Source organism: Atractosteus spatula, chromosome 18, assembly GCF_055471065.1.
Source record: "Atractosteus spatula isolate fAtrSpa1 chromosome 18, fAtrSpa1.hap1, whole genome shotgun sequence".
Lineage (NCBI taxonomy): Eukaryota > Metazoa > Chordata > Actinopteri > Semionotiformes > Lepisosteidae > Atractosteus > Atractosteus spatula.
Window position 1 is genome coordinate 6,437,046 of NC_142723.1, and position 25,738 is coordinate 6,462,783.

The following is a 25,738-nucleotide window of genomic DNA, read 5'->3' on the forward strand; positions in this document are numbered from 1 at the left end:
TGGGTTCTGTTCCCAGTTACTAGAAGCACAAGCTGATTACCATAGGAGATCTTTAGCAGTGTTAGAAAGTTTCCTTCCAACCATCCGTGCACAGCAAGGTACAGTATTACCATGGGTCTGTGTCTCTGCCTCCTCTCTCGCTGTTAAGTTCTTTCTTCTTCTTTTGCACTGCAGCCTTTATTTCCCCCACCCCCTTCTGAAGCTTAAGTCGGCACACGTCTGAACATTAATGAAGCTGTCCACTGCGCTGTACTTGCGGGGTCCGTAGCATTTCTATAATTACATGCATATTGATCAAATGTTATTCAAACATGTGACAAATGGGATCATTAGAGTTACAGCATATGTGGAATAATAATTGCTTACACTTATATAGCACCTTTCTGGACACTCCAATCAAAGCGCTTTACAGGTAATGGGGATCCCCTCCACCCCCACCTGGATGATGTGCCGGCAGCCGTAGTGTGTAGTGAAAGGCATTGAAAATGCAGCAAATGAGTATTGGAATTAATAGCATTTATGTTTTTAATGCTTCTCGGTGTATATAACTACTAATGTGCACAAGAAATTAAACTGCACTTTCTAAACAACATGTGATTTAATACGCAGTTTGGCTTCGTTTATTGCATCAAAGCTATTTTTCCTGAACTGGCCTTTCATTCCTTCTCAATGTTTAACCAAATTGAGAGACGGGACACATGGCTGACAGCTCAGTATATACAGCCCGAACAATAGGTCCCATCTGGGACTGGATACCACCTTTTTCCTGCCACATGCCCATTGTTAGAAAGCCAAGAACTGTTATTCTTTCAAATTGAATGCAGCGAACCTTTTTTTAAGAAGCGAATTCACCTCAAGGTTATTCGGCTGGCCATGTTATTTTTATCCATTGCAATTTGTCAAGAAATGAACGTGTTGAGATGATAACTGAAATCATTAGCCCGCTCCCAAGTGATTTAATGTGGAAAATGTGCCTTCCGTCTTTGCCCTTAATGGTCTTTTCCGACCCCCCCATCTCCCTCCTGTTGATTGTTTTAAAAGAGCTTCCAAGCTGCAATTTCTTTCTGGCTTTTTTAAAAAGATTCACAATAACCCCCCCCCCCCCCCCAGACAAGCCCGGTCTCCAAGCATGCCCCCTCGCTCTGCTGTCCTAAACGGCGACTGTGGCGTGTGACTCGGTGTCGGACCCCTGGCGGTCCCGCCCGCCGGGTGGTCCTTAAAGAAGGCCAGAGCTCTCTGATGTTTTTATAGGCCTTGGTCGAGAGCCGGCGGATGTCGGGCGTTTTGAGTGACTCATCCCTGCAGAACAGCATGTAAAATCTGCACTTTTCCTTCCTTTCCTTTTCCTTTGGGGGAGGGTTTTAAAGAGCACGCTGGCATGTCGTGTCGCGGCCCCTGTCTTTCTGAGTCGCCACGCTCTGCAGCCAGACTCTAACCCCTCCCCCACCTTTCCTCTCTCTGCCCCACCCTGCAGATTCGTGGACAGAGAAGCCGGCGTTTGGCACAGCGCTGGACGACCACCTGAAGCGCAGCAACCGGGAGATCGCCCTGCCCATCGAGGCGTGTGTCATGATGCTGCTGGAGACTGGCATGAAGGAGGAGGTAGGCCATGCCAGCTCCGGGCACCACAACACAGAGCCCTGGAAGTACCTATGCGGTGGCCATCGATGAGATTTGGCCTCATCGGTGCTTTGGCTGTGCTAAGAGGGCTGCCTCAGCTCCCTTGGTGTTGGTAGCGGACGGCAGGTGTGCAGGTTACAATACTGAGTGGTGGCACTGTGGCTAAGGATCTGCGCCTGTGGCTGGAAGGTTGCCGGTTCAAATCCCGCGGCCGGCAGAGGAATCCTACTCCGTTGGGCCCCTGAGCAAGGCCCTGAACCCCAACTACTCCAGGGGCGCCGTATAAATGGTTCTGACCCCAAGCTTCTCTCTCCCTGTCTATGTGTCTCATGGAGAGCAAGCTGGGGTCTGCGAAAAGACAAATTCCTAATGCAAGAAATTGTATAGGGCCAATAAAGTGATCCGATCTGATCTGATCATGCTGTTCGCTGGCCTAGCAAGAGCATCGGTCCCATGTGACTGCTGCCTGAATTGAATCCGGGTTAGCTAATAAACTTGAGAGTTGGGGAAAAAAAGCATTAGGTTACCAGCCCTAGCTGAAGTTGTGTTTTAATTGAAAGTCAAACTACCTTGACGGTTGACTTGCATTCAAGGTTTTTCCGGAACTTGTGCTCTTGGCACAAGTATCCCTGCGACGGGTTTCTGTCCCTGTGTGAAGATCACTTCCTCTTTTGCTGGCGGCGCAGACAGGGAGCAGCTCCCGTCTGAGACACTAAGCCCCGTCCCGTCAGTGCGAGGACTATTTTTAACACAGAAACAGAACTGCCGTTTCCCTCTGTACGGTTTCCTTATCATTCGTGCACACGCTCCCTGAGTGAGCTGTTGCAGGATTCCTCCGCCGCTAGCTTGGCGTTGAATCCGTTGACATGGTTTTTTAGAGGAATTGCAGCTCTCCGACGTATTTTAAATCGCTACAGAAGGTTGTTGGCATGGTAGAGGATTATCTTTGCATTCATCAAAGTCCTAAAATTCCCTTCACTGTTTTATCGGTGCCTCAGCCTTGTAGTGTTGAAAATCCGTTGAGCACTGTTCAGGAAGGATTCCCCCTGTCTTAAATCCACCAAAATGTGAAGGGGTTAGTTCAAGTTACAATGGAGGTGGCATCTTGTCTGATTGGAATTAGTCACTGTGAGTCAGTAATCACAATGAACATTTTATGGAGAGGTGAAATACAGGGTGATAAAACAGGACTGCTCGTTGGTGGGATTGTCAATCGGCAAAATCTGTCTAGATCTGCTGTGGGTTGTTTATGTTCATCCGATGAAGAAGGTGGGGAAACGATGCAGTCACGGAGTTGAGACAGACGTGGCGAAACTGACCTGTTTGTCACCCGCTCTTCCCATGGGGCACAGGGGCTGTTCCGGATTGCAGCCGGGGCCTCCAAGCTGAAAAAACTGAAAGCAGCGCTGGACTGTTCCACCTCCCAGCTGGAGGAGTTCTACTCTGACCCCCACGCCGTCGCTGGTACGGTCCGCCTCCTGCTATGCGTGTCTGTGCCATGGATGAGGTCTCTGATGAGTGAAAGATAAGAATGGGACTGGAATTCCACGTTAGAGGCTGGAGGACTCTCGCTCGATTTGTTGTGGACCGCGCCAGTGCACGTTCTACAGCACATGTGGGTGGTCTGTCAAGAGTGTGAGAACCAATTATCAGAAGTGCTGAGAGCTCTGGAACTAGACTTTTGCAGACATTCTGAATGTAAAATCTCCATTTGATAGGTTACTAGCATGCTATACTTTCAGACAGGGTAGAGTCAGATCTGTCAGGGACCACCCTAGTGGCTCCAGGTTAAAGTCCAGGTTGCACTCTTTGATCACGGGTTCGAGCCTCAGACATGTCACTAGCCCACTGTGACCAGGATACTCCAAGCAGCAGTGCAGAACTGAGGCACCTCCCAGAGGTAGGATAGGATTAGCTGGGCAGAGCCAATGAGCCCTCTAGCCTCCTGAGTGCTGGCAGGCTACTGGTGCAGCCGGTGAGGGACACCCCTCTCCTCCAATCGGAAGCGAAAGTCCAGCTGTAGTGGGGTGGGGCTGCCTGTGATGTTTTAGAAGGGGGGATACCTGAAGGTGGGCGTGTCAGAGTAGTCTGCCTACTCTTCCTCACTCTCCCCTGGGTACAGTCACAGGGGTCGTGGGTGTCAAGTCAAGATGTGAAGAACATACAGCCGGATATGCCAAAGTGGGTGAGCACAACAAGAAAATTGGTCCTACCGTGTAAAATTACGAAAGGATCATACTTGACAAGGGTGAGCTTTGAGTGATAAAGGACATTGTTGGGGTTGAGGAGCAAGTTGGGGTATGTGAAAAGAAATTCCTAATACAAGAAATTGTATGTGGCCAATAAAGTGATCTACCTTGTGGCATTCAGCTGAAAGCCTGTCCAGGTAGCTGTGTGGAGAAGACCCCAAGACAAAAGAGAGAGGAGACAAGTGTTTTATTAACTGGCTTTTCTGCATAGAGATGGAAGTAAAAAAAGACACGAATTTAAAAACATTTGCTAGGTCTCAGCCACTCCGCATCTGCACATTTCCCTGTTTCTGCTTCAGTGATGTAAGAACACATCGAAATATTCCATGCTACAGGTCTCAGTGTGAATGTGCTTTTGTTTTGCCAAAATATCATATTTTGCATTGATATAATGTCTTGATTCCAAACATGTTTATATCCCAATACAAAATAGAGTATACAATATATACACTCAAGAGTTCTCATATTCTGGTCTTTGAAACAATGATTCAAGATGCAGTTTGGGGGGGGGGTTACTTACCTAAATACCAGTTTGCAAAGCTGTGCTGTCTTAACACATTTTTTGTAACCCACATAATGCCTTGACACTCTGTTCCAAAGAAGTTTTTATACCGTGGGCTCTGGAAAAAAAACGTTAAGGTTTGTCCCGTTTTGTTTAGACAGAGTTCTGGTTGTAATAAATTCCACAAGCATTTTGAGAAACCCGACAGTAAAACAAAGGCCAAGCCATTTGACCACAGCTGCACTGTTCCTTGATTTTTATTTCACGCTGCGCACAATTGCCTTTGTTATCGAACACTGGGAATAGTGTAACTTTGCAGATCCCGTGGCTGAAATCCAGCACGACAGAGGGCATTGTGCTCGCTAGCACGGCGAACAAGTCCTGTCGCACTGCCCTGCTGGTGGATATCCCATTGAAGTGGGGCTCAAGACAGGAAGTGCATGAGGGAAGGGATTCTGTGTGACACCAGGCCTGGCATCATGCTTTGTCCATTGGTGAAGCCCACCTTTGTGGCTTAAATATTTATCCCCCGCATCCTCTACAGGCATTTAGTGTTCAAGGAGTGTATAAAAGGCTGTTATTGCTTGATTTTGTTTTTTTGTTAATTACCAATGTGAGCAGTGATGGGACAGTTTCCCACTGGGGTGGTGGCGGGGGGGGGGTCATGTGTTGTCTAGCCTAGTTTAACACCACAGAAACCACTGTGTGCTCTGACCTGATGAGCCACTGTCCGTGGCTCTGATAGAGACTTTTAGGGAACAGCACGGAATCAAGCACAGGAGCAGGGATCAAGCACAGGGGGTCATGCAGTTCAGATCAGTGAAACCTGCGGGAGGGTGTTAGCGGAGCAGTGGCTCTGTGGCTCAGGATCTGCGCCTGTGGCTGGAAGATTGCCGGTTCAAATCCCGCAGCCGGCAGAGGAATCCTACTCCGTTGGGCCCCTGAGCAAGGCCCTGAACCCCAGCTGCTCCAGGGGCACTGTACAATGGCTGACCCTGCGCTCTGACCCCAAGCTCTCTCCCTGTCTGTGTGTCTCATGGAGAGCAAGCTGGGGTATGTGAAAAGACAAATTCCGAATGCAAGAAATTGTAAAGGGTTAATAAAGTGATATTATTATTATTATGATTATTAATCCTTTCACACTGCTTGCCCACCAGGTGCCCTGAAGTCCTACCTGCGAGAGCTGCCCGAGCCCCTCATGACTTTCCAGCTGTACGATGAGTGGATACAAGCTTCCAAGTAAGGCTGTGCACCTCCCCTGCCTCCGTTACTGCTCGCGCTGTCGCTCCGGGCCTTTTAAAAGGGCGCTCCGAATTTCTGCTGCTGGCCTGACTGACCCAGCAGTTTCAGAAGAGAGAGCTCCGGTGACCCCGACCTGTGACCGCAGGCGCTGAAGCTAGCATATCGATTCGGAGATCGACCGCGCCCGTGGTCGGCCTTTGTTAAAGGGGACGTGCAGCGCTCTTTTTATGTTTGGGCGTTAGAAAAAAATTGTCACCGACGAGTGCATTTCAGTCTGCAATAAAAGTAAAATGTAAGCTAATAAAAGTGAAAAGTAACTTGTAAAACCTCCAATGTGCATCACAGAAAAGACACATTTCCAGGTCTGCGCAGAGCCATATTCTGCGATTCAGACCTTATTACATTGTAATCAAGCAGGCTTGTAAATACATCTCTTTTAATCCCATAGAAATATTGCTCTTGACTTCAAGACGATTTTGCCGACAAATACTACTTACTTGTCAACTCTGCATGCAGATCACGTTGGAGCATTTCTGCAGTGAAATGTCTCCTGCACAACCTGTACTTATTCACTCGTTCATCGCATTACATTAGTCAGCACAGTGACTAGTGAGCAGGAAGGGCCGCTTCACGTCACGATTCGTGGGAACTCTCGCTCTCGCCCGCGGAGAGACCAGGGATTTACGACAACATGGCAGTTTAGTGTACTTTAACAACGTTCGTGATTTCGTGCTTACTTTGAAATTTGTAAAATACTCCTGTACTGTCAATGACTTTATTTTGTTACCAAGATTTAATAACTGGTCTGAGAAATTGGGACGGCAAATTTCCCCTTTAATTGGCTCTTCTGTGTGTGTTTGATTGCTTTATATTCATTTCAGTAGCCACCTTCATGCATAACGCACCTTATGCAAACGACCCAGTATATAAATAAATATCCCATATTATATATAACATAGTATATCAAAATAACATTTATTATGCAAATAACAGGTCTTTCCATGCAGTTCTGTTTTGTACCATTGCACTTTCTTGAAAAAGGGTTCCCTGAAGTTATGGTTAATTAATAAATTATAGTCTCTTCCATTTATCATCCTAAAACTCTGATCGTTTTGCTGGGTTGCTGTTGGAAGTGATGAGCGATTGAAAGATATGTTGTTTTTTTTCAGCGTGCCAGACCCGGATAAGAAACTCCAGGCTCTGTGGGTGACGTGTGACAAGATGCCAAAGAGTAACAAAGCCAACTTCAGGTAGCTTGAGTCTTTAGCCATGCTGTGAACAGCACAGCAGTGCCCTTCTCTGAACAGACTGTAGAGGGCATGCCTGAGTCGGATATGTCATAACGCACCATCGGACTGCAAAAATAAATCTGATTATACATAATGATAATGATAATAATGATAATGTTGCTTTATTAACCACATACAATTTCTTGCATTAGGAATTTGTATTTTCGCATACCCCAGCTTTTCTCCATGAGACACAGACACACAGACAGGGAGAGAAGCTTGGGGTCAGAGCGCAGGGTCAGCCATTGTACGGCGCCCCTGGAGCAGTTGGGGTTAAGGGCCTTGCTCAGGGGCCCAACGGAGTAGGATTCCTCTGCTGGCTGCGGGATTTGAACCGGCAACCTTCCAGGCACAGGCGCAGATCCTTAGCCATGGAGCTAACGCTCCGCCCCATTAAATGGGTTTACATGTCAACCCATTTAAAGTAAGAAAGATCATTGTGGAAAGACTGACACCTCACAAGTGAATTAACTGTCCCCTAGCACAATAACAATAATCTAACCCTGTGCTCTCAGTCCTTTATATCTCTTTAAAAACCGATGGATAAAGGAGGAAGTAGATTTTGTTACAGAAATAGCTGAGGATTTCCATGACTGAAAACAAAACCAGTTTTACCATAAATCCTTGGCTAACTGACTCAACTTTCGTGGCCATGAATACAGATTCTGTTCTAAAGCTGCAGAGCGGCACTGCATGTTCGTAATTACTGTCTATAAACAGAAAAGAGAAGCATCAGTAATTTAACTCCATGTGAAAGTAGGACATTTTTTTAAGAAGTGTTTTTTTTTTCATATAAATTTGGGGTTGCCAATTTTAAGGTTCAGAGAGGATGAGACTCTTAGACCTGCTCTTGCAGCAGGGCCCACCTATAGAGCCATCCATGATGTGACAATGCCAGAGGCTCCATCGTGCCTATCAGGAGAGTTATTGCCTGTTGAGCACTGATCGATACTTGCTTTTGTGCCATAAACTTAAGAGGGTCCTGGCCACATAACAACATCCATCCTTCCCTGGTGAGTTGTTGTTCACCAATTAGGTACAGTTTCTGGAGGAATCTGTCACAGACTACCAACATCTGGGCCATAGAGAGTAACCTGCGTTCTAAGTTGGATGCTCAATGGGTTGAGTCATTCCAGAACCCTGGTTTTGAGCAGTTTTCTGTGGTGCAATGCTCAAGATGACTCATCTGCCTCTTCTCCTTGTTCCAGGTACCTGGTGAAGTTCCTGGCCAAGCTGGCCCAGGACAGCGAGGTCAATAAGATGACCCCCAGCAACATCGCCATTGTCCTGGGACCCAACTTGCTTTGGGCCAAGACTGAGGGGTGAGGGACTGGGCAACTAGCAGTAACATCTGGAGGGAGATCAGAGTTTTTGCAGTGGAGGTTGTGGGGTTAAAGGACAATATCAGGCCTAGCTCCTTCTGCAAAGCTTTTGCAATGGGTGTGCAAAGGGGAAAGTCTTGCCTGAGCTTTCTGTTTGCGTGGCCTTCTGTGCGAACAGGATTTATTAAGAGAAAGGAGGTCTGCCATTATAACTTCCCCTCACCCACTTACTAGAAGATTATTTGTTTTGCAGCTCGATTCATTGCAATTGTAGTTAAGTTGCCGTGGTTTTGCAGAAGTGCCGGATAGCAAATACTGGGTGTTGGCAGACACAATGTCCCGGAAACGGAGCTGTCAGTCAGGTAACTTTCGTCACTGTAGCAGTTGCTGCCAACTCGAACCATCTCTCTCCATGCGCAGGAGCCTGGCTGAGATGGCAGCTGCCACCTCGGTCCATGTGGTAACGATCATTGAACAGATTATCCTGCACGCCGACTGGTTCTTCCCTGAAGGTACTGTACTTCCCCTGCTAAGAGAACTATTTATTACTGGTGTTGCCCTGCGGTGCCTGACACCGAGCCTTTTCACCGGCTTTTACCCTGGCTGTCTTATTGGCTGGGCTTCGTTTTCATTCAGCATGATTCCCAGGAACCTTAAGAAGAGCATACCGTTGGGTTTTACCTGTAAAGAAGAAAAAAGTGGAACCGTGGGCATGCATTTCACTGGCACAAGAGTTCCGGTTCTCTTTTAAGCTGGCCTTGAAAATTACTGTCCCTCTCATTTGTTTTTACGATAATGTTTTAAAAGCCTCATAAAAGTTGGCAGGGCTGTATTTTGCAGACGTGTAACCTCGTAATTGTTGGGCAGTTTGAATTTGAATTCTTTCTAGTTTTAAATATGCAGCATGAAAGCCACTGATATCGTAACAGAATTATCGCCTTAAAGATACTGAGTGATTATAGAGGTCAGTCGGCCACTCTCCAGGTTACAGCTGCAGGGCTGAGTGTAAACGTGTTGGCTCTCTCCTCAGAGCTGGATTTCAATGTCTCTGGGATGTTCGCCTTGCCCACGCCCCCTGCCAACAGCACCAACCACCTGCCGGCGCCGGACTCGGACCCTGGCACGCTGGAGAGGAAGAGACCGCTCAGCGTGGCGGTGACGGAGGCCGACCCGACCCGCAAAGACAGGTATCCTGTCCCAGAGAGGCAGAACCCCGGAGCCTCCTCACGCTCAACCGCAGCCCCCAGTTCTCCAGCTCCTTCAGATGGCTGCAAGAGCTCTTAAATAACTCTGTGTTGTGCGATTGAGAGAGATACTGCTGAACACTGAGCGCTGATGGGTACTAATAGAACCATTAACCTTACTAGCATGACTGGACTATAACCCAGTAGTGCCCAAGCAATGTGAATGCGATTCCGTAGCTGCTGTAGTTACAATTCAGATGGAGGTTGTCTGTGTTCGCTGGCCTTGTCTTGCTTTGAGTGTGTCATTTCCTACAGGAGGAAGGTTCGTTCCACACTGCCTTGTGTCCACAGATCCTGTGAAAGATTAGCAATGTGCCGCGAATCCCCCTCAACAGAGCAGGCCTTTCAAAGCGATCCATGTGGGCAGGGTCTTTTCCGACTCCTGCAAACAGTGACAGTCCTTTAGAGTAGAGCATCACATAGAGCGTCATCAGACAGAACATTTCTTTCACATATTCTATGACACAAATTGTAAATTGGTGTATTGTTTACTGGCAGCATGCGTAGCATTGAAGCAGATTCATCTTAAAAACGAGAGTGCGGATATTAAATATGTTGCCCATCTTTAGTGAGATTATTCACATTACAGTAGCATTGCATGTGTCTTTGTCACTGGTAGCGGTGGGTAAAGGAGGTTTACAGTGCAGGTCTATGTAGTGATTTACAGTACAACTGGAAGCTAGTCCCTCCAGGCAAAGTGACAGCTGACTCGATACATTTCAGGCCATGCGTCATTACGTGGCTCTGCCACCGGGTGGCATACACTGCAGTCGTCTTCCCTCCCCGTCACCTGGGCCTTGTGTGTCAGCCTGCAACTCTCATCATGGCCTCTGTGTGTGTGTCTCCACTGTCTCCCTCTCTCTGTAGCCCTGCTAACAAACTATTGGACCACACTCCGCGTAGAAGCGGCACTCTTAATAGGAAACAGCACTCCTCGCCCGCCTTCCAGCCCCCCCTGCCTCCGGTCGAGGCTTGGGGGGGGGCCCTGGCGCAGCCCGTTGCCGAGCAACAGGCTCAGCCAATGGGTGTGGGCGGTGAGGCCGGCCCCTCAGGCTCGGCACAGGCTGTGGCGTCAGGGGCCACATTCCAGCAACCCCCCGCCCAGCACTGTGAGGACAGCAGGTAAGGACTTGGGCGCCAGGTGTTCAGCGCCACTCCATGGCCAGCGACTGCGCTGCACCAGTCATGAGCTGATGGGGTGAAAGGACCTGCGTTCGGTACTTTTCCCCCTTTCGTGCGTCTCCCCTTCAGGAACGCGCGCCAGGTGCTGGCAGTTAATCGTCACTCGCACACGATGGGCATTGCTGACAGTTCAGGAGGGCAAGATCAGCAAGTGGTTTAAAAGCTATATATATAAAAAGTCCCATTGAATTTTAGACTGGATAATGAAGAATATTTTAATTGACTTAATTGATTTTTGTGTTATTGTTTTAGAGGAGAATTTTTTTTTTTCAGCAAAGCAAGTCAATTGCTTTGTTGAAGCAGTGTTTCAGTAACGTTTCCCTTCGAAAACGCGCTTCCCTCCGTGGGCTCGACCGAAGCAGGTTTAGCAGATTAGCAGAGGTTGAACGCGGAGCTAGAGGTGACAGTTGCTTCCGATTTTGGTTGCTTCCTGCCTGTCTGGTTTGTTACTCCCCCGATCCCATCAGCTCATTCCTGGTCAGGCTGTCGGTTCCACCAGCAGGAATCGGAAAGACACTGCGGCTTCCTCTTGTTTGCTCCTGTGGAGAGATCTCGCCTCTTGGTGCACGTGTGGCTGATGATCATGGAATCCTGGCTGATTTTAAGAGTGGAGGTTGGCAGCGTAGTCTCTGCACCTCCTCTCTCCCTGCACGAGACTCTCCTGCACCCCCCCCCCCCCCCCCGCCTGCAGCTCGCGTTCACCTGCATCCCGATATGCAAGCTGGGGAAAAATCAAGGCGCTCTGATCCCAACGCATGCCGCCGTTCGAATTCTCCATAAGCGATTGGCAAGCTTTCTTTCAGACGAAATCAATGTGCGATTGCACGATTGCACGATTGCACGATTGCACGATTATTTCTGTCCGTGCTGAATTCGCACTTTGCGAGAGCCCCGTGCGAGCGGCGGACGCTGCAGTCACGTGGGCCCCTCTCCGCTTTTCCAGCTCCCCGAAGGCGAGAGAACCGGCCTCGACGCCCCCCCCGCTGAGGAACGGGGCCGCGGGGGGGCCGACGCTGACCCCCAGCCCCGGCGGTGGAGCGGGACAGCTGACCGTAGGGGCCCCCCAGGCGGGATCGCTGGGGCCCAGCCCTCACATGGTGCGCAGAGGTAAGAGCAGAGCCGTCGCGCAGGGTCCAAGTGGAACGAATTGGGGTCTTTGCAAGCTGGATGGGTTGAATATGAACCAGATTACCGCTTACTAGTCTTATACAGACAGCAAGCAATTGATCTAAATCAATCACATCATCAATCAAGCCGTGGCGGTGCGGTAGCTCTGTGGTTGCCGGTTCGAATCCTGTGGCTGCCAGAGGAATCCTACTCCGTTGGACCCCTGAGCAAGGCCCTTAACCCCCAACTGCTCCAGGAGTGCCGTATAAATGGCTGACCCTGCGCTCTGACCCCAAGCTTCTCTCCCTGTCTGTGTGTCTCATGGAGACCAAGCTGGGGTCTGTGAAAAGACACATTCCTACTGCAAGAAATTGTGTATGGCCAATTAAGTGATCTGATCTAAAATATAAGATAATTGGAAACTAAAAGGGAATTCAGAACACAGGACAGGAAATGCGGTTTTACACAATGAGTCAGGTGGGTGAGGCCCGAACTCTTGGCTCTTTTAAGAGCCAGCTGGATGCAGTTGTTGAGATTTGATTAACTACTATACTGTCAAACCTGCAAGGTGGACTGATTGGCATCCTCTCGTCTATAACCGATCTGGCAGAGACCTTAAATTACAAGAAAACGCACTGTGGCGAAGTTCTTCCACTTCATATGTTGTGCATAAGTACTTAAATGTAAATGGTTAACAGTCTAGTCAGCACAAAACTTAAATATGTGTCTATGAGCCATACAGTAATAATAATAAACTTTATTTTATATAGCGCCTTTAAAGGTGGCTTCTCAAAACGCTTTACAGAACGACGACAACAATTTTAAATAATAAAAAATACACAAGATAAACACGATGCGAATACGCAGGGGAGACAGTAGATGGTGGTACTAAATACAGTAGGAGCCGAGGGGTAAAGATTGGACCAGTTCAGTAAAGGCTCTTCTAAAGAAGAAGGTTTCGAGTCTGGATTTGAAGGAGTTTAGAGAGGGTGACTCTCTGATATCCTTGGGGAGAGAGATCCAGAGCTTGAGGGCATAACAGGAGAAGGCCCTGTCACCCACAGAGTGTAGACGGGCTTGGGGGACAGTTAGGAGAGCAGAATTAGAAGAGTGAAGGTTGAGAGGTGGGGAGTAGGGCGTTAATAGCTCAGACAGGTGCTGAGGTGCCAAGCCATGGAAGCATGTGTATTTCACATTTATTAAATGGATCCCTCATTAAATCTCGGCCCTCTTCACCTTTACAGCTACAAAGAAGCCGGCGCCGGCCCCGCCCAAGCCAGCCAACCCCCCCCCAGGACCAGCCGCCACCCCGGCTCTCAAGCCCGTCTCCGGCCACCCCCCCTCCAGCCAGAGCTCCCCCGCCCAGCCCTCCGCCCAGCCGCGCAGGCACTCGAGCAACCAGCTGCCCATCCAGGCCCCCAGCCACCCGCCCCCGCAGCCTCCCACCCAGGCCACGCCTCCCCCGCACCCCAAGGCGCTCGGGCAGACGCTGGGGGGCACCGGCGAGGCGGGAACGGAGCACTCCCCCCCCAGGACCCCTACCCCCCCCGGCACCCCTCCGCCCTCCGCGGCCGCCCACGACAGCCACCAGCCCCCCTCTCCCTTTCAGTCGGGGTCTCTTCCTCGGCCCCGGCCTGTCCCCAAACCCCGACACAGACCCAGTATCCCCCCGCCGCCCCAGCCGCCCACTCCCGGCGCCAGTGACAACGCCAACGGCATCTGCAACTCTGCTTCCAAAATCATCACCGGTAAGCCAGCTGCGTCTGTCTACGTCACTTGGTTGCGGTCAGGGTTGGTACGTTGAGAGAGCTTGATCCAGTATCCATGCAATGAGCAGAGGCTTGTAGTGCACATTTCAAGGTTTAACCATTGCATAAACCTGAACTAAAGAATAATCAGATCAGTTATGTAAGAATAATAGTGTCTGATGCCATGTAGAAAATGCAGAATATGGGCAGACACTTTGTTCTGTGCGTGTACAAATGTTAACGGTGTTAAAATAGGCTCTGCTTGGCCTGTAGCTGCTTGAAAGCGAAAGTATTTCTTTCCCCTTCGTCGTATGAATGTGGTGCAGTTCAGTCGGGGCTGGGCCTAGCCAGTCCGGACTTGCTTGAGGAAAAGTGCTAAAAGACGGTGCATACCTTCAGGAACAACCGCAGCCTGGCCGTCTGTGGGACGGCGTCATGTCCGACATGGAGAAATCCTGCTCTGAGCTCGAGCATGTAAACATGCCACCCCTGTGCTTCCTGTGATCCAGGGAAGAGGTCTTTGCTTCCAAAATGGGTTTGCATTGCCGTACAAAGTGTCTGGTGCCCATTTTAGCGATTCTTGGCTTTGCATAGGATTGTCTATGCAAAGATATTCCGCATGCATAGGATAGCCAGTCGCTGCATGCATAATACACCCTTTAGGTTCCTGTACTGTACCTGTGGATTAGAACATCATAACGTCCTGTAGTGTCTGTAGGAATCCAGAGTGTTTTAGAATACTGTGAGTGCCATGCTGTCATTACAGTGCCGGTCACTCACACAATGGGGAGAAAAAAAATTGATGTTACAGATCAGTTGGGTTCCATGACAACAAAAAGCAGAGAAACCACTTTTTGTAACTCTAAGCCTGAAATCTGAAGCTGCCAAAACCGTATCTTGTCCCCAAACTTGCTTGTTAGCTTTTTTTTGTTTCAGTCTAGAACCATCTTGGTGAGCCCAGTGTACAGATGCTTCAGAAGTGTGGTTCACTGACCCCTTCTAAGAAATGTGTGTTAAAGACAGTATTGGGTTAGCTGGCTAAACAGCCAAGCAGAATAGAAATGTAGCTCTCCTAAACTGGCTTTCTTAACAGGACGCAATACAGCACAGTGCCCCATTGGAGGAAAAAATGGGATAAACCTGTGATCAATAATCCACAGGTGGCAGAATACATTTTTTAGTCTCTCCATCAGTAATCCTGTTCAGCTACCTCTCTTTCTCTATCAGTCATTAACATTGTGCAGATCAGCGCTGACTTGGGATTATCTGAATACACCTCTAATTGTCATTAATTGTGCACTAACGGCCTTGTCGCAATACCTCCACAGGTTGATGATCTTTCCAGCAGGAAGGTTTGTAATGAGACACTTGCATTTGCAGTTTCCAGTGCCCCTGCTCTCAGCGCTGTACTCCATGTGTTATGTTACAGCAGCCTCTGCTGTTCTGTACATGCTTGAGGCATTTTGCTTGCGGTTGAACTGTTGTGTTTACATTGTCCACCAGGTACTTAACCTCTGTTTTTCATTTTATCACCAAAAACGCCCATCTCGTTTATAACCACATCTACTTTTTGATCGCTTGAGAGCCATGTTCCTACCATTAACCCCCATTGAAGAGCTGACATGAGATGTGGATACATTTTTTCTCAAGAGTTAAATGCAAAGAATCAAGCACAACTCGGGAAAAGATGTGGAGCAGTAAAAGCAAAAGATGGCAGTAGAGGAAAATGCCACTGTCTTTTTTCCCTTTACCATTTAATGCACAATCACGTTCAGCTTTCTTAGCAATGCTTGCGTGATGCCAAGATCAACAGTGTACTGGCTGTTTACTCCTTTTTTGAGTGGATGTGCATAATTCATCCTCTCATCACAAGGGTTTTTTATTAAATGGTCTGCACCAAGCAGCCTAGGACTTCTGTGACTCATTTATGGTAGGGAAAACCCACAGCAGCACTTGCATAACTCCCTGCTCCCCATGTCCCTGTTAGATTGTGCATTGTGGCTTTAGGTTTGCAAGACCTAGTAGTGTGCTATGGTTTCTGCCAACTCTGGTGTGCATGTTGTTGATAGGTCTTTGCAATAGCAATGCATGCTGCAAAACCTACTGCATCAGAAAATGTGTTTTACTGTAAGAAATGAGAATGAAACAATGCCCACGTGACCCTCTTGACTTCTGGCATGCATCGCAGCTCTAATCCACTGCACTTTGACATTGTGACTCCTGGCCTTCATTGAAGATCAATGTAAAGGGTGCAATGTCGTCCCTTAATTTGCCTGCAGGATTTTAAAAGGTTTATTGTGCAATCAATATCAAGGTCAATTTTTGCTTCATGGTATTTTCTTAGGCCCTGCATGTTGTAATTTGGGTTAAGGTTTGAAATAAAATGACCTGTTCTGTCTACAGAACTAAACGAGACATTTCCTTTATAATTGGTGAAAGACTACAAATTCCCATAGAAGACTCAATTATTTTAAGTTCCTCTTCTGGGGGGGGGGGAATTCAGTTCTTTCCCCTCTTCGTCTGACTGAAGTAGTTGAAGAGGTTAATGCACGTGCTTTCTAATATTTATAGTATATTTATACACAAAGGCCAGTGTGCAAAAGACACATTTTAATACTGTTCTTTATTATTTACAATTGCTGCTTTGGAGGTCTTTGTTTCCAGATGACATACTGTAAGGAACGTAGGGATGTCATTGATGTAAATGCATTCATATTTAGAGGTGAATAAATATTAAATATTGCAGATGTCTGACCTGCCATTCTAAGAGATGATGTTGGGAGGCAGGCTATGGTAAGCACACAAGGGCACCTGATTGGCCAAAAAAGTAGCCGTCCCTGAATTGCGCACACTGCTTCTCTGCCTATTAACCCCAGTGTGTGCTAACCCTGCTTGCCCGCCCTTACTAACGTCAATCATCTCTGGCTGTGCGAAAAGCCCCGTTTGCACGGACACTTGTCTGTGCAAACTAACTGCTGTTCGTCTCAAGTTCCTGGAATGTCCCCTGCATACACCCTGTGGGTTTGTACAACATTACCTTTTTTTTTCCTTTTAAAAACGTGTTTTTTTTTAAAACGTAGAATGCACCTTTAAATTTGAGTCAAGGATATCGTCTTCATTGTCAGGTTAAAGATCAACCTTTTCCCAATGTGACTTGTTTGTTTTTTTTTATTATGGGACCGTTTTGAGTACAGTGATATGTAGTCCTTGTACTCCAGTCGGGATCACTCACATCAGCAGTGCATCATACATGGTGGAGGTTCATAACTGAACAACTAACCTAGATTCATGCTGAATAACTATCCTAGTGTGAGCTGGAATACTGAGGATCATACTGCTGCTGAGGCGTTTCTCAAACCTGTTTAGGCCCACTGTCACATGGAGCTCACTCTTTAGAAACTGTGATCTTTGTGTTAATTATTGCAGATATTAATGTAACAATTACAGTAAAATAAATTAAAATAAATGCACCCTCTTGGCACATTAGTATAATTTGCAGCAGTGGTATGATATATTCCAGTATGGAAAATACCAAGTTGTCTTTGATAAAGGAACTTCATTTTAGCCTTGTACAGTACATCATTCTAATTCATTTATACTCAAAGTGTGGGCTGGCACCACCGTATTTTCCATTTCACTAATGGGATCAATTGAAAGACTGGGAAATCTTAAAAGGCTCCACTGAAGTGATTTGAAACCTCACACTTCTTGTATGTTCTTATGTGTTTGAATGATGCAATGCTAATTACAGCCTTGTAGCTCCCGACGTTTGCTACTGGGGAAACTTGTGTTGAACGCATTCCCTTGTGGACTAAACCCCCACTGTGCTTGGCTGTGCAGATTCCAGTATTGCTGTGAAAGGGCTGACCCGCGCCCTAGTTCCTGAGCTCCCTGTGGAGCCGCCCGTGTCTCCCGCTGGCCGAGAGCTGTACAACCCCCCGCTGCAAGACCCAGAGCTCGACTCCGAGAGCACCGCCTTGTGAGGAACCCCCCCCCTCCGCTGCTTCATCCTTCCCCTGTCCAGCCGGGCTCGCCTCCTCCTCCTCCTCCTCCTCCTCACTCCCCTGGGGCCCTGCCCTCAACACGCTACTCCTCTTCAGCAACGGGGGCACCACTGGCCTCCCTCCCTTGACTGCAAGAGCTTTAGACAATCGGGGTGTTGCTCTAAGAATGGGGACAGAAGAGCTGGCGCCCCAAATTGCCATTACCACAGCTCCTCAGAAGCTTCAGGATACGGCTGCTGATTATTGACAGATGCTGTTATTGCGATACTGTGTTTGAAAATGGAAGAGTTGAATAAATTTAACAAAGCAAAGCATAGCAACCTTCTGCACTGGTTGCTATCAAACAAGCTATTGGTTCAAAAAGTCTTTTTTTCTTTAAAGCCAGTGTCCTGGAACTCTGGGAAGCTTTGATCATAAGAGTATCTTTATATATACTGTACATGTGCAGTATGAACGCGTCAAAAATATGCTGTATCTTTTGCAAGGATGTGGTTTAAGAACAGAAACAGCCTTTCCTAAGAAACATTCCTTCTTAATGTAGTTAAAACAATAATAGTATTACTCGGGAGGCAGAAATTTAAAAAACCCGTTTAGCAAATTGTGCTGGTGGCTGCAGGTTCCCAGTTGTCAGCTGATGCGTTTCAGTGCCTTTTGTCAGTCCAGTGTGTTTGGAAACAAGTCACTGGCTGTCTGATCTGTACTTTCAGATCTGCTTCCTTTCTTTCACAGACTGTGCAATAAATCAATCCTTCTCTTTTTAGAACATCTTGTATAAGAAGACTTTGATTCAGTGAGCTTTACAATGAAGTACATACTGTACTAAAGAATCTGACTTTTGTGAAATGACATTTGACTGGTTATTACCGCTGTTTGGGTTCAAGCATGGATTATTTTTTAAGAAAAGCACTGTAATTTGTGTGTTAACCATTGCTGTTGGTGCATTTTTGATCAACATTGCTTATGATGGTACCAGTTTAGTGGACTTATTAGTCAGACTCCTCTGACCAGTTCTATTCAAGAGAAGGACTGAATACCTGCTGTCTACAGAGACAAAATGAGCAACTTGAACCATTTACTAATGCCTTTTTAAACATTCAACAAAAGAGGTAGACAACCCTGAATATGGACTGTCGCAATGATTCCTTGTTTTCATTCCATTTCAGACCTTAACGACTTAATTAAACCAATCAAGTGGAGAGCAAATGAAAGTCAGCTGTTTTCCAGGTCTTAATCAGGCGCTAATTGCTAGATGCCTCTGAAGTCAGCAGAAAGTTGGCACTGGAGGACCAGGGTTGTCCACCTGTCTGAATAGCTCATTTACAACATTCACACACAATGCTGTGCACTGTGAAACAAACATTCTTCAAGGGAGAGATGGTTTTACTTCTTAGGTATTAGGCTTTTTTTTAAGATGCCTGTAAAATGTTTGTGCGTTTAATGGTCATTTCCACTGAGCTGTATTTTTTTTTACTTTGGAGCTATTTTACGAAAAAACAACCTTGAAACTCAGCAGTGAAGTGGTTTAAGAATTTAAGGCCAGAAATGCTCCATTTTTGTGTTGGTTTCCTCACTGTCACTTTTGTGTTCTGTTCTCAGAGAACAGAAAACAAATAGCACTAAGGGTTTAGTCTGTGGTATTCTGATTGCCCTTAGAAGATTATTTGTAAATTTGTATTTAAGTTATCATTATGGTAGTCATCTGTAGGGTCTTGCTAATGTTGCCTGTAACCAGCTATTGTTTTCCTGATGCTGTATCTCTTTATCAAGTGCACTTCCTCTCTTGCTGTGTACGCAAGGCACAGTTTTTGGAAAGGCTTTAAAATGAACAATCATATTCTTATACGGTTATTGTTAAGGCTGCATTTTTTAGCTCGGATCTCTTTCTAATTACATACGAAAATTGAAAAAACATGTAAGGCTTCATAACTACTCTTTTTGTTGACAGAATAAAAAAAAACCTTATGATCAAAACTGTTTTTTTTTAATGTTTCCCCAAGGTTTGTGAAAATTTGAAAAATTCAATGTGTAGTAATACAGATACCCTGTTCTCCTTTGCTTCAATTTGTAGTCTTAGGAAACAGCAGTGATATCATTTTCCCACTGCCTGGCTGCCTGGTTGACAACTTAAACATACACCATAAATACCAAGTCTGTTTTAAATAATAAAATATTTTCTCAATCTCAACAATGAAAACCGTCATTTATACATAAAAAGAAAAGTATATCAGCTGTAGGTAAAATGAGCCTTGCTGGAATTAAAATGGCAATAGCTCAGTTTGTCTTTGAAAATGCATTTTATTGTGTTTTTTTAATAGCTTGATGGGTGTTTATCAACACAAAGTCAATAGCAGGTGTCTGGTTACTCCATTTATGTGCTGGTGTACTTGTTCAGTCTCATGAGAAGTTGTTACCAGTAAAGGTGACATTGAGTGGGCCACACAATTTCTAAAAATGAAGGAAGAGAACCGTGTTAGTGGAGAACAGCTTGGCACCCCAATTTCCTTTGTAGTATTCTGAAGAATTATTTTGACATATATTGTGCAATGTAAACTTGTTTTCAGTAGAAGTAATCAAAACACCAAAGGTGTTAGTTTTAGAGCCTTGTGTTTGTAGTGGAGCAGAGAATGGAGGAAAAACACCAGCCAAGAGCTTACCCTCCAACCTCAGAAAATCCTTGTGTTCTGACTTTTCACACAAGTGCACAATTTCCTACACGCAGGGCATATGCTCTTAAAGTAAGGCAGTGGGGAGAATGCACCTTTTCAGATGGTGTCGAAGCTGCTACTCATCCTGGAAGCCTGCTGCTGTAGTGTAGATTCTAACACATCTGTGCATTGACAACATAGTATTCCCTAGTTAATGAATGAAAATCTGGGACAAGAAAGTAAGTGGTTATGACTGTATCCAAGGTTTCAAATGGGTTATTTGGCCAATGTTTATACCTTAAGGGCCTTGCAATAATAACTTTCTGGACACTCCACTCGAAGCGCTTTACAGGTAGTACGCCACCAATGTGCAGCCCCCAACTGGATGAAGCCACAGCAGTCATAGTGCGCCTGGACACTCACCATGCTGCAGCTCACCTTGCAGACACTAGGTGGTGACATACGTGAGCACAAAGGCATTGGGTAACTTGCTCAGAGTGACAGTACTTGGGTGGCTTTGAACCAGCAACCTCCTGACAGCAGGTACTTTGGCCTGGCTGTCTGACTATCCCAGAACCGTGTGTAATGGGGGTGGTTATTGAACCATGAGTGGTGCAGCTCCTGTTGCGAAGCCGAATCACCTGAGTCCATGAGGACGTGCAGGGGCGCGTGGTAGGCCTGCAGGAAGGAGGCGGGCGTGCGCAGCGCGGTACTGTGACACAGCTGAGCCACGGTCTCCTCCTCCACCAGCAGGTCCTGCTCCTGGACCTCCTCCCCCTCCTCGCGGTCACCCTGGAAACAGATGGCAAGCCTGGGATACTCCTGTTGCTCGCTTGTAGGATTTTTTCCCTCCCATCATTTTGCCCCCCCCATTCATTGACTGGGGAGGACATTTTCCTCCCCTGCTGTCTCCGCCTCTGCGGCAGCACCTTCGCCACTCCTCACTGCTCCCGGGAGTCCCAGCCTCCTCGTCCTCTTGCCAGGAGGTGAGCTCTCAGCCAAGCGGGTTCAGCCAGATTTATTAATATAACAGAATAAAAATATCACTGGGGAAAAAACACAGGAAAAGAGGGAGATGACAGAAACCCCACATATAAGGCACCTCAGTCCAGAACTGGACTGTGAAGCAGTGGTGCTAACCGTCATGCCCCTCTATTGCTGTTTGTTAATCATCAACTGATCTTTTGTGTAATATAAAAAGCAATATCATCAGAAGGCCTTCGTCGACTGCACTGCCCTCATCACCTGTTCCCGCTATTACCTGGTCTGTGCTGCCCTTCAGCAGGTGTGCGCACAGCCTGTAGAGCAGGGAGAGGCAGTCAGGAACCAGGCTCTCCATGGTCTGTGTGCTCCGGGCCTCCTCCTGCAGGCTGAGGGGCAGGTTCAGGCACCTGAACCCCCACTCGTGGAACACATGGCCCGGAACACTGTAGGACATCACCAGGATCCTGGCATCCTTCAGGAGAGATCTATAGAAATACATACATCAATCACCTGTAACACCAGCTGGATGACACTGTTCCGGGTAAATGTTTGCGTTTTTTTTTTTTGGTGCTTTGTATAATTGTTCAATTGTAGGTTTTCTCAGTTTTTTTTAAGATGAATCAGCAGTTTTTTGGTGCTTGTGTGAAAATAACATTTGTATCACCCAGAAGTCATAAACCTAAACAATGAGGATTCCAAAGTCAAGAGTGTTGACTGCAGTATGAGATCATGGCCGCCTGTTTTCCATCCTGATCCTTCACTAACGACTGTGCAGATGGGGTTTCAGATACCGCGCTACATTTCCTGTATGCCATTCCAGGCACTCTCCAAAGCTTCAAGGAAATCCTTACTCGGTGCTTTTCTCCTCCATTGCCCTAAGATCCTGCAGAATTGTGTTTAAGACATCTGAAGAGGACTGCAGGAGAGAATGCATGTTAGCATACTGATATCCATCACACACGTCACGATTTCAATATTAAACTACAGCAATTCGTATAGTGACAATTGAAATGCGCCGAGAATGGGGAACACAATAATAAGATCACGACAGTTTATAACACATGGCACGGTTCAATTACAACCGTGTGCGACTTTGATGAACCTGATGATTCATAGTCACACAGATGTGAAACAAGTTTTGGTGCACGATGCCTACTAAATAGAGTCCCAGCCTCCTTGTCCTCTCTTTCCAGGAGGTAAGAGCTCAGCCAGGCGGGTTAAGACTTATTTATTATGACTGAAACGCGCAATAATTATTTCAATTCGCTTAATTCTCGGGTGCTGTTATTCCTATTGAGTCGTGTGCTGTGCAAAGACGGATTACCTCCAGCACATGCAGGATACATCTCGGGTACAGCAGCAGAAGCCCAGTGACACCCTCTGCCTGGGGGTTCTTCTGCAGATGGTTAAACAGCTGCTCGTAGTGATCTACAACACGGAACACCCTTTTCAAACACAGAATTCAGATTTTGAAAACGCCCGGGTATTCCGGTATACAGTATGCTAAGGACTCCCCCTGGCGGTTAGGACGCGTCAATACCTGCAAGTTCAGTCAGTACCTACAGTTCATGATCGACGTTGAGATGAGATCACTACTTCATTTTGATCTATTGGTTTCTGTTCTCCGTCCTTGCTAGGCTTTGCAATAGTGACACGTCTTTCTTGCCCACAAACGCACAATATCATCGCATCATTAAGTGTTTTATTCATTAATATAGCGGAATATTAAGGTGGATATAGAGTAAGCTGCTCCCGTACCTGGGAGCTTAGCACTAATTGGCTATATCATTAGTGTGTGTATTGAGCACTAATAAAATTCTTAGCCTTCATGGCTTTCCATCCGATCAAATTCTGTAATATCTCCGACCTCGCCATTCAAGCGCAATATCACCCGATCTCGGGCCAAGTATAGTTCGCTGCTGAGTTAAATAAAAATCAGACTAATTAAAGAGGACTACTTAATGCTGCCAACCGTACAAAGAATCCAACAATGCTGGTGACCACACTAGCAGTAATGGACATAGGTGTGGTCAGTTGTAACTTGAAAACCAGTGTTTTAAGTAATGTTGCATTGCATATAACATTGTTGAGCCTGTCCTGTGCTTAACACCTCCATCTAATTCTGTTCCTCAAAGTTTTTTTAACTTCCTAAAACTTCGTTTTTACGTGACCTCACGCTTACATAGCTGAATAAGAATCGCCGTATTTATTGTTTACCTGTGATGTCGCTCTTCTTCACTGTACTCGTACTGATCTTCGCTACGTAAATTAATCTGTGAATCAAACATTTCTAATGTAAACAAAGAACAAAATTGTTAATATATTGCAGTATTTATATAACCATACTCCTAATAATGTAAGTGCAGCTCTTCTTCACATAAACATTGGGTCTTAAAATTTTAGGGTTCAATTCCTTAAGTACTATTTTCGGCCGTTCAAAATCGCAAAAAAAAAAAGCTAACGGGTCAAGCGCACGACGGACCTTGTGTGTGCTTTTCTGTTTCTCGACCTCGGCAAAAAGTGAGGTCTTGTAGGCCGCATAGTGGTAGGTGACGCTGTTCAAAGAGGAAGACAGGGCGTTGGAAGCCATGTTTTCGTCACCCTGGCAACAGCTGCTGCCTGACCATTCCTAATACTAATTAGGAATGCTAATGCTAATGCTCTCTACCATTTTCTCCCTCAAAAAACAGATTATCCTTTCCGACAACAACATCAAAGAGGCTAAGGAATTTCTACGGCTTACAGCTCCACATCATCTTCCCTTCATAACTAACCTCATTAGATCTCTCAACTCTAAACTCTACCAGTTTCTCACTACAGAGAAGGACAAAAAACTCAGTCATCTTCTACAGAAGAAAACCATCAACACCCCGAACACCCTCACCAATCCTAACCTTGTTGTCACCATACCTTCTGACCTTTCCCTTTCACAGGATGAGCGATCCCTCCTCAGCAAAGGGCTCAGTTTTGTACCAGTTCCCAGGAAGCTGGACATCCCCCAGACCAATGTTGACCTTAACCGCTTTTACCGCAGGATCCGTCTCAGAGCACATTTTGCCGACAATTCCTCTTCACAGGCAGCTGATAACAACCCGGTTATTGATGTCATTAACAACATTAATCCCAAACAGAGCTGTTGGACTCCCTCCTCTGGCCGTTTTCCACCAGTTGATTATTTCATCAACCAATGCACTAATCAAGCTCCCAAGGCACTCTCTATACCCAGTAAACATAGGTCTAACCTCACCCAAGGAGAAAATCAGGCGCTCCAGTCTCTCCGCAACAGGGATGATATCGTCATCAAACAAGCGGACAAAGGAGGCGCTGTTGTGGTGTGGCGTAAGGATCTATACATCTCTGAAGCCTCTAGACAACTAACTGACACTTCTGCCTACCTCCCTCTCCAACAGGACCCTACCACTGACTACCAAAAGGAAGTGGTATCCACCATTTCTCTTCTTATCAGCAGTAATGAGCTCCCCCAGGAGGCAAACCGGCTCATCATGGAACATCCACAGGTATCTCAATTTTACCTCCTCCCCAAAATCCACAAACCGGACACCCCTGGACGCCCCATCGTATCAGCATGTAACTGTCCAACTACTTACATCTCAGCCTTTCTCGACAGCCTCATGAGACCGCTGGTTGAAGATCTTCCCTCATACATCAAAGACACCAACCACGCGCTCCAACTTTTTAATGATTTCCAATTTCAGGGTACCGAATGCTACATTTTTACCATGGACATCACATCTCTGTACACCGTCATTCCCCATAATGACGGCCTTACAGCACTCAAGCACATGCTGGACAAACGCACAGTGCTTGATCCACCGACCCACACCCTGGTACGCCTTGCAGAATTGGTCCTCACACTGAACGCATTCTCTTTCAATAATCTTTTTTACCAACAGGTCAGTGGAGTTGCCATGGGCACCAGAATGGGACCCAGCTATGCCAACATTTTTGTCGGCTGGGTAGAAGAACGCTTCTTCGCTTCCTACACTGGCTATGTCCCTGACCTCTACAAACGATATATTGATGACTGCGTCGGTGCCGCCACATGCTCCAACGATCAGCTTGAGTTCTTCCTGCACCATTTCACCAACTTCCACCCGTCCCTCAAATATACGATTAACATATCTTCCACTACTCTTCCGTTTCTAGACATCCACTTGTCTATCAACTACCCCCGACTGTCCACTTCAGTTTATTACAAACCCACGGATTCACACAGCTACCTCCTGTACAGCTCATTTCACCCCAACCACACTAAAAACTCTCTTCCTTTTTCACAGTTCCTTAGGTTACGTCGATTATGCAGCGACGACATCGACTTCGAGAACCAAGCCCTCGAAATGTACTCATTTTTCATCAACAGAGGATACCCCAGCAGTGTGATTGACAGGGCCCTTGCCCGAGCCAAAAACACCCCCCGGACCATCAACCCGATCAGGAACTCCCGCCGTAACAACCGCATTCCTCTGGTGCTTCCTTACCACCCTAACACACTTCCTATCCCCAGGACCATTAACCACAACTTTTCCATCCTACAGGATGATCCCTCCATTGGGGCCCTCTTTTCTGATCGCCCTATCAT

The 25,738-nt window shown here is 46.6% G+C and overlaps 2 protein-coding genes across 8 annotated transcripts in view; one reads left to right on the forward strand and one right to left on the reverse strand.

Annotated features, from left to right (window-relative positions):
- arhgap17a (Rho GTPase activating protein 17a) overlaps positions 1-19,480 on the forward strand; it is a 60,688-nt gene extending 41,208 nt beyond the window's left edge. The window contains exons 9-22 of one of the 7 annotated variants that reach the window (XR_016094436.1): positions 17-98; positions 1,475-1,602; positions 2,973-3,084; positions 5,529-5,610; positions 6,783-6,863; positions 8,111-8,224; positions 8,645-8,736; positions 9,255-9,411; positions 10,336-10,590; positions 11,594-11,757; positions 13,002-13,505; positions 14,834-14,857; positions 16,252-16,298; positions 17,346-17,423. Coding sequence is in view for 6 of the 7 variants with exons in the window: in XM_088936822.1 (XP_088792948.1) it covers positions 17-98; positions 1,475-1,602; positions 2,973-3,084; positions 5,529-5,610; positions 6,783-6,863; positions 8,111-8,224; positions 8,645-8,736; positions 9,255-9,411; positions 10,336-10,590; positions 11,594-11,757; positions 13,002-13,505; positions 17,346-17,488 (1,914 nt within the window). In the remaining variant the exon portion in view is untranslated. Of the gene's footprint in view, positions 1-16; positions 99-1,474; positions 1,603-2,972; positions 3,085-5,528; positions 5,611-6,782; positions 6,864-8,110; positions 8,225-8,644; positions 8,737-9,254; positions 9,412-10,335; positions 10,591-11,593; positions 11,758-13,001; positions 13,506-14,833 lie in introns of all 7 variants that reach the window. The other 6 variants (XM_088936825.1, XM_088936823.1, XM_088936824.1 and 3 more) reach the window with 6 other exon arrangements.
- Positions 19,481-19,871: 391 nt separating this feature from the next.
- LOC148818480 (testis-expressed protein 47-like) lies at positions 19,872-23,728 on the reverse strand. The gene is made up of 7 exons (XM_088936350.1): positions 23,621-23,728; positions 23,356-23,428; positions 22,463-22,566; positions 21,990-22,054; positions 21,416-21,623; positions 20,796-20,946; positions 19,872-19,954 (listed from the first exon to the last, which is right to left on the reverse strand). The coding sequence occupies exons 1-7, from the start codon at positions 23,726-23,728 to the stop codon at positions 19,917-19,919; spliced, it is 747 nt and encodes a 248-aa protein (XP_088792476.1). The 3' UTR covers positions 19,872-19,916.
- Positions 23,729-25,738: the final 2,010 nt, after the last annotated feature.

What these genes read in the sequence shown, in the direction of transcription:
- LOC148818480 (XM_088936350.1), bottom strand. Translation starts at nt 23,728, where the DNA reads ATGGCTTCCAACGCCCTGTCTTCCTCTTTGAACAGCGTCACCTACCAC. An exon ending in AACAGAAAAGCACACACAAG is followed by an intron (nt 23,429 to 23,620) that starts GTCCGTCGTGCG and finishes TGTTTACATTAG; the next exon opens with AAATGTTTGATTCACAGATT. An exon ending in TGAAGGGCAGCACAGACCAG is followed by an intron (nt 20,947 to 21,415) that starts GTAATAGCGGGA and finishes ATCTGTTTCCAG; the next exon opens with GGTGACCGCGAGGAGGGGGA.